The following is an 8,811-nucleotide window of genomic DNA, read 5'->3' as shown; positions in this document are numbered from 1 at the left end:
AGGCAGCCTCGTTGAGGTAGCTGCGGAACTGTAGCTGAGACAGGATGAACATGGCCTCGTGACGACTGTCGCCAAGCTCCTGTAGGTTTAGCATCACGTGGTTCTGGGCAAAGTCGTCCCGTAGGTCGCTCTCCTGCATTCCTACTGGTGGGAGATGTGGCCCTGGCTCCTCGGCCCACATATGCTGCGGTACTGTCCATCCCTCAGGCTTGGTACTGAGAGCTGTGTGGAGAAACCGGGCACTAGCTTGTGGCTGTAGCACATGCACAGACAGACCGGTACCGGGTACAACGTCCCTGACGTAGGGCACCCTGTTGAACTGTACCGGCGGCACACAATAGGTACGGGTAAGAGCGTCGGGGTAGAGTGACGTCACGATCTGCCGCCAGTCATCGGCGTCTGTCTGTTGTGTGTTTCTGGCCGCCATGGTCTCGGGTTCAAACCTTCAATCAATTTAACATGCGCGCTTTGGGAAAGACGGAGAGCCACTCTCGTTGTGCCACTGGTTTTGATCAACAACTTATCTTTCCCTTACACCCGGTTATAGTAACAGTCAAGATTCACACATGTCCTTTTCTGCTGGTTATGATCAACAACTTGTCCTTTTTCTTACACCCGGTAAGAGAATCCCTTACACCCGGTAAGACAATCAGGCTCCACGCATGTCCCGTTCTGCTGGTTATCACGCTCAGTGACAGAATCACGCACGTCACGTCTGGTTCCCCTCTCGCTCACTGGGTAAAGCATCAGACAAAGTTGTCCAGGTTTTCTTCACACAACGTGTCACGAATGCAGAGTTTGGCGTGCTGTGTGTCACTGACCAAGGTCGGGTGTGGCTCGGTAACACACGGCTCAATACGCATTGCTCACAGACAGGCAGACGTCACTGTCACTGACACACATCATGTCCCACTGACAGCCCTCGCTGTCACTGACACAAGTCATTTCTTACAGACAGGCAGACCACACTATCACTGTCACTGACACAAGTCATTTCTTACAATCAGACAGACCACACTATCACTGTCACTGACACAAGTTTGTTTGTTTGTTTGTTTGTTTATTTGTTGCTTAACGTCCAGCCGACTACGCAGAGCCATATCAGGACGACTGACACAAGTCATTTCTTACAATCAGACAGACCACACCATCGCTGTCACTGACACAAGTCATTTCTTACAGACAGGTAGACCACACCATCACTGTCACTGACACAAGTCATTTCTTACAATCAGACAGACCACACTATCACTGTCACTGACACAAGTCATTTCTTACAATCAGACAGACCACGCTATCACTGTCACTGACACAAGTCATTTCTTACAATCAGACAGACCACGCTATCACTGTCACTGACACAAGTCATTTCTTACAATCAGACAGACCACACTATCACTGTCACTGACACAAGTCATTTCTTACTATCAGACAGACCACACTATAACTGTCACTGACACAAGTCATTTCTTACAATCAGACAGACCACGCTATCACTGTCACTGACACAAGTCATTTCTTACAATCAGACAGACCACACTATCACTGTCACTGACACAAGTCATTTCTTACAATCAGACAGACCACACTATCACTGTCACTGACACAAATCATTTCTTACAATCAGACAGACCACGCTATCACTGTCACTGACACAAGTCATTTCTTACAATCAGACAGACCACGCTATCACTGTCACTGACACAAGTCATTTCTTACAATCAGACAGACCACACTATCACTGTCACTGACACAAGTCATTTCTTACAATCAGACAGACCACACTATCACTGTCACTGACACAAGTCATTTCTTACAATCAGACAGACCACGCTATCACTGTCACTGACACAAGTCATTTCTTACAATCAGACAGACCACACTATCACTGTCACTGACACAAGTCATTTCTTACTATCAGACAGACCACGCTATCACTGTCACTGACACAAGTCATTTCTTACAATCAGACAGACCACGCTATCACTGTCACTGACACAAGTCATTTCTTACAATCAGACAGACCACACTATTACTGTCACTGACACAAGTCATTTCTTACAATCAGACAGACCACGCTATCACTGTCACTGACACAAGTCATTTCTTACAATCAGACAGACCACACTATCACTGTCACTGACACAAGTCATTTCTTACAATCAGACAGACCACACTATCACTGTCACTGACACAAGTCATTTCTTACTATCAGACAGACCACGCTATTACTGTCACTGACACAAGTCATTTCTTACAATCAGACAGACCACGCTATCACTGTCACTGACACAAGTCATTTCTTACAATCAGACAGACCACGCTATCACTGTCACTGACACAAGTCATTTCTTACAATCAGACAGACCACACTATTACTGTCACTGACACAAGTCATTTCTTACAATCAGACAGACCACACTATCACTGTCACTGACACAAGTCATTTCTTACAATCAGACAGACCACGCTATCACTGTCACTGACACAAGTCATTTCTTACAATCAGACAGACCACACTATCACTGTCACTGACACAAGTCATTTCTTACAATCAGACAGACCACACTATCACTGTCACTGACACAAGTCATTTCTTACTATCAGACAGACCACGCTATTACTGTCACTGACACAAGTCATTTCTTACTATCAGACAGACCATCCTATCACTGTCACTGACACAAGTCATTTCTTACTATCAGACAGACCACGCTATTACTGTCACTGACACAAGTCATTTCTTACTATCAGACAGACCATCCTATCACTGTCACTGACACAAGGAATTCAGTTTTAAGTCCTCCCTGGCAGCAGTGTCCACACTGACACCAGTCGTTTCACACCTCTACTTTATACAGTGTGGAGACGAGCTGGGAGATGACACGTCGTCACAACGACACTGACAGGGCCTTTAGTAACCGCTACGTCACGGGCAGTGAATGCACGTCGCCCCCCCCCCCCCCGCCCCCTCCTCTTATGCAGACCGACGTACCTGTGAGTGGTTGTAGCCTGTAGGATTGACAGTACACGGGTTGATATGACTAGACTGGAAGGGTTCTTGCAAGTGCGGGAACATTCTGTTTGCAACTTAGAAAATCTTCTGTTTTTCTTTGTTCAGAGGTTTTTGTTTTTATTCAATGGTTTGTATTCAATTCAACGCGTGACTCGCTTAGATGAGGTGTCTTATCGACTTTACACATGTTTAATATGTACGCAGTAAAAACATTTATCCTACACACGTGAGAGAGACACCCGTGAGATAATAATCGTTCAAATCACACGTGTGTATATCATGTAAATGAGGTCATGTCAAGCAAGTCTGGTAGGGACCTGTTTTTCCACTGCTTATGATGCCAAAGTCACCGAGACAAACGTCATTATAGAAGAAAAAAAATTGCGCTCGCTAATTACCCTCGATGAATCTTAAGAACTAACACGTCACGCCACACTTTCAGAGTGACGTTTCTTTGCTTTGACGTAATAGATTGCACGAGACTTTAGAAGAGATCGAGGTTCCAAAACAAGCGTCTTCAATTTAGCTGCCTCGAATGCAGGACATTTTCAGTAAAATACACGTAAGTACAGTATGTAGGATAAACAGAATACTACATGGCTTGCTGTGTCGTACCAGATTTACACTCGTTGCTTTTTCAAATAGTGAACAGCTCGCTTTCGCTCGCAGTTCAATATTTAAAAAAACAACTCGTGTAAATCTGGTACGACACAGCAAGCCATGTAGTATTCTCTATTTACAGCCCTTTCTGTAACCCGTGTTGTCTTGAACTAATTTACCTTCGTAGTTCATTTGGTGTCAATAATCTTGTTTTTAAAGATTGCATTACAATCTCACTCCCAAATTGGTTGAAGGAACGTTTTAAAACTAACAGCCTCAAACTAATTTGTCTGCCATGAGAAAAATGTTCCGCCTGATAACGGCTAATGAATTGAATAGTTAGTTGTTTGTTTGTTTTTCAATTAGTTATATACGTACATTAATTGAAAACTGGCAGGTCGGCAGTTTTGGTGAAGGTTTATATTTAAGTCATCAACCATTCTCGAGTCGGCTTACCAAACTTACACCCATTCAATATAGTATCAAATGGGAGCTGAGTAAATTGAAACCACAAAGGTACAAACATAAAACAAAAATATATTAGCATTTGAATATCGCGATTGTCGTCACAAGACAGTCAGGTTAATTCTTCCTCCAGCGGTGTACGTATAATCACAACAAAGAAGAAAGCTTACAGAGCTTATAAGCTTACAAAGCTAAAGAAACTGCATATGTTCCTACACGGGCACAAAGAGTGTCAGGCGTATTTTGCTTTCTAAAGTGTTCCCATGCACCCCGTGCCTGTGGGCAGTGCAACAAGAACCAGCCGCCGTTTTGCCTGAGACGGCAACATTCACTGATCCTGCAGAGACACAACATGCAACATTCACTGATCCTGCAGAGACACAACATGCAACATTCACTGATCCTGCAGAGACACAACATGCAACATTCACTGATCCTGCAGAGACACAACATGCAACATTCACTGATCCTGCAGAGACACAACATGCAACATTCACTGATCCTGCAGAGACACAACATGCAACATTCACTGATCCTGCAGAGACACAACATGCAACGTTCACTATTTGTTTTGCTACGTGTATGTTAGACACTGCTTGGTTGCCAGCATGCAGTCAGTGTGTGTGTTAGAATGTCTGAGTAACCCTGTTTGGCACAATTAGCTAGTGAGTTTATTTTGGGATTGAAACCCGTTAAGTTGTGTTGCTGATTGTTCAGTGTGCACCCCGTATATTCAAGGCTGTACCGAGCGTGTGCCGCCGTAACGCCAAGCGAGTGTTGTATTGTTTCCAACGCGCGGAGGCAATTTTATTCCGAACACACAGTTTTGACGGCTTCATTACACCCCCGGTATAGGGGTGTGTATAGGTTTCGGTCGATGTGTTTGTTTGTTTGTGTGTTTGTTTGTTTGTTTGTTTGTGTGTTTGTTTGTGTTTGCAAGTAGATCTCAAGAATGAACGGACCGGTCGTCACCAAACTTGGTAAACAGGTTCTATACATTCCTGAGACGGTCCTTACAAAAATTGGGACCAGTCAAACACACGGTTAGGGAGTTATTGGTGGATTTTGTTTTTTTTGGGGGATCAACTACGGCATAACTCTTCCTTATCTTCTCCATGTTTTCAGCGTTTACCTCCCTTCCTTCGTATGGTGCACTATAGTATGAGGGGGGCATCTTCGGATATTCCCGGCGTTCTGTTACTATTTTTAGAAGGTCACCGCAGTGTCCATGATCTCTCTCTCTCCCTCTCTCTCTCTCTCTCTCTCTCTCTCTCTCTCTCTTTCTCCCTCTCTCTCTCTCTCCCTCTCTCTCTCCCTCTCTCTCTCTCTCCCTCTCTCTCCCTCTCTCTCTCTCTCTCCCTCTCTCTCTCTCTCTCTCTCTCCCTCTCTCTCTCTCTCTCCCTCTCTCTCTCTCCCTCTCTCTCTTCCCCCTCTCTCTCTCTCTCTTTCTCTCTCCCCTGCTCTCTCTCTCTCGCCCTCTCTCTCTCTCTCTATCAGTCTCTCTCTCCCTCTCTCTCTCTCTCTCTCTCTCTCTCTCTCTCTCTCTCTCTCTCTCTCTCTCTCTCTCTCTCTCTCTCTCTCTCTCTTGTTTTATTGTCTCGGGAGAAGATCTGTCCAGATTTTTTTTGTTATTTCTTTCACAACTTCGTTCCCGTGTCTGTATGAAAGCCGTCTCAGTAACGTGTAGTGCAATGCTTTCATGTCAAGTTCTTCACGTTTGGTGCGCAGAGCGAGTCGTTTCTTTGCTAGCCTGCATTCCTTTACAAAATGCGTGGGCTTTTTTAGCACAATTGTCTATTGAAACTGTTTGTGGTTTGGAAATCGGTCATACCGTTCTGACGATTGTTCTGCGTGACGAAAAGTAGCTTTCTTGTAAAGAATCAACACACACACTTTCAAAACGTTAAGACCAGCTTTGACGTGCAGTGAAAAGTGCGGGTAAAGGTCCTGACAGTGATCAGCACACAGAGTTCTAGCGTGTCCAGACATTACCACAGCGCCCCCTGTCGTCAATACACCCCCCACATGAACAGCGTTTTATTTATTCTTTTCACTGTGGTACATACATAGTTAACTGACCGTCCTTCTCTTTCTCAGTGCTTTACCTCCTGTAGTTTGGCCTGATGTCAGAAAATGGGGTTATGTGCTTCGACTTGCACCCAAACCCGCGGGAAAATGGTCTTAACATCCAACATACTCATACAAAGTGAAGAGTTATATCCATGCAGAAGCCTACCCCCAGCCCCCCCCCCCCCCCCCCCCCCCGGATGTTTTAGAGACACACACATTCACCTTGCGCCGGTGTTGTGTTCCCATACACAGATCACTGAGACAACCACTGGCTTGCTTGTTGGCATGTGTAGAGTTCGAGACAGTGACTTGAATGTATTCACCGTGTGTCAATGTCAGATCTGAACACAAAACTACTTTCCCATACAAGAGATCCGGACAGATAGAAATCAATTAAAAAGCACAGAGCGTCCAGTGTCAATACATTCAAAACCAAGCTATGAAAATGTCCTATCCGTGTTTAAGCTGAACGTTTTTCACGTACATGGTCGTGAGACTCAGCATTCTAGTAGGTTATGTTTGAAGATCTCTCTCTCTCTCTCTCTCTCTCTCTCTCTCTCTCTCTCTCTCTCTCTCTCTCTCTCTCTCTCTCTCTCTCTCTCTCTCTCTCTCTCTCTCTCTCTCTCTCTCTCTCTCTCTCTCTCTCTCTCTCTCTCTCTCTCTCTCTCTCTCTCTCTCTCTCTCTCTCTCTCTCTCTCTCTCTCTTTCTTCCCCGCCCTCTCATACGTTATCTTTCTCTGTACCTCGCAATTGCTCTCTCCTTGTCTCTCTCGTCCCCACCCCCCCTCCTCCTGTCTCCGTCTCTCTTTCTCACTTTCTCTCGCTCTTTCTTTCTCGCTCGCTCTTCCCCATCTCTCTCTCTCTCTCTCTCTCTCTCTCTCTCTCTCTCTCTCTCTCTCTCTCTCTCTGTCGTCACGAGACAGCCGAGTCACATGCGGACAATGAAGGAACACACGACAGACACATCATTTTAATCGGATTCTTTCAATCTGGGCACAACAAAAAGGAATTGTTGAAATTGTTTAATAACTCAAACAGCGTACATTTCAGGAAATTGTTGTATTGTTTGGAATTATCAAACAACCATTGTGTCAGTGTAAGTGATGTTAGCAAGATCTGTGAACTTAAAGCAGTAAGACTTCAAGCATGCAGTTCATTGTTTTGTATTTACTGATTGATCAATCAATGCCTTTATCTACGTATTGATCGTTCGATTTCTACACTTGTAAACAATCTTTTCAAGAAAGGTATATTACTTTTTTTTACACTCCGCTCTTGTTTGCCTTCCCCACGTTCACGTGATATGAACTCGACGACAGACTAAGTATCAATTTGGACACGATTCCAAGAAAGAGTTGTGTTTCATGACTTGTATTTCAACAATGCATTGAGATGGCATATAAATTTGAAAAAATGTTTTTATACAAATGTGCGCACAGTAAATATGATGCTGTCTGACATCTCACATTCACACCTAAAACAAATTGTTTTTAAAATGCACACACACCCTCCTCCCCCATTCCCCTCAAACGTACACGCATTGATTGTATGCGGTATTGTTGTTTGCAATTATCCCAATAAAACTGTTTAAACCAAACATACACGCATTGATTGTATGCGGTATTGTTATTTACAATTATCCCAATAAAACTGTTTAAACCAAACATACACGCATTGATTGTATGCGGTATTGTTATTTGCAATTATCCCAATAAAACTGTTTAAACCAAACATACACGCATTGATTGTATGCGGTATTGTTGTTTGCAATTATCCCAATAAAACTGTTTAAACCAAACATACACGCATTGATTGTATGCGGTATTTTATTTGCAATTATCCCAATAAAACTGTTTAAATCAAACATACACGCATTGATTGTATGCGGTATTGTTGTTTGCAATTATCCCAATAAAACTGTTTAAACCAAACATACACGCATTGATTGTATGCGGTGTTGTTGTTTGCAATTATCCCAATAAAACTGTCACACTAAACATACACACACACACAAATGCAGCTGTGCAAAACGTTATACAATTGTGACTGATTCAAAACAATTTAAGCAAACTAAACCTATATTCATGAATCCCTTAACAGAAGAAGGACCAAATAATAAAATAAAAAACCTGCAACAAGAAACTGTACACTTATGTGTACATAACCATCTCTCTGGGGAAAAAGCCATACATGACAACCACCAGTACTGTACATAACCATCTCTCTGGGGAAAAAGCCATACATGACAACCACCATTACTGTACATAACCATCTCTCTGGGGAAAAAGCCATACATGACAACCACCATTACTGTACATATAACGAATGACGGAATTTACCCAACAAACCTTTGTTTTAACCAAAAAAAGAGAAAAAAAAGTGGATTCTGACAATTACGAGAATCGAGATTAACATTCATGAACAATCCTTCACTAGAATCTCTTAGAGAAAAACAAGTTCCCCATACTAGACTGAATGGGAAGGGACACAACTGCAATGAGGACATCAGTTCGACATGCTGGTCTCCCTTGCACTATCCCTTTAGATTTGTGATTCATGGACCGTGTTTCGTTACTCAGGCTAGCGAAGCTGTAAGCATGTAAAAATATAGATCAAAAGTCGCGCCAGCCTGCAAAACAAATTTTGATAATAATAAATTA

At 43.3% G+C, this 8,811-nt stretch overlaps 1 protein-coding gene across 1 annotated transcript in view; it reads right to left on the bottom strand.

Moving 5' to 3' along the window:
• LOC138970482 (uncharacterized) overlaps positions 1-1,055 on the bottom strand; it is a 14,389-nt gene extending 13,334 nt beyond the window's left edge. The window contains exon 1 of the mRNA XM_070342934.1: positions 1-1,055. This exon is cut by the window's left edge and continues 347 nt beyond it. Within this exon, the coding sequence (XP_070199035.1) occupies positions 1-427 (427 nt within the window). The 5' untranslated portion in view covers positions 428-1,055.
• Positions 1,056-8,811: the final 7,756 nt, after the last annotated feature.

Source organism: Littorina saxatilis, linkage group LG7, assembly GCF_037325665.1.
Source record: "Littorina saxatilis isolate snail1 linkage group LG7, US_GU_Lsax_2.0, whole genome shotgun sequence".
Lineage (NCBI taxonomy): Eukaryota > Metazoa > Mollusca > Gastropoda > Littorinimorpha > Littorinidae > Littorina > Littorina saxatilis.
Note: the sequence above shows the minus strand (reverse complement) of the source record. Positions and strands in the feature narration are given on the sequence as shown.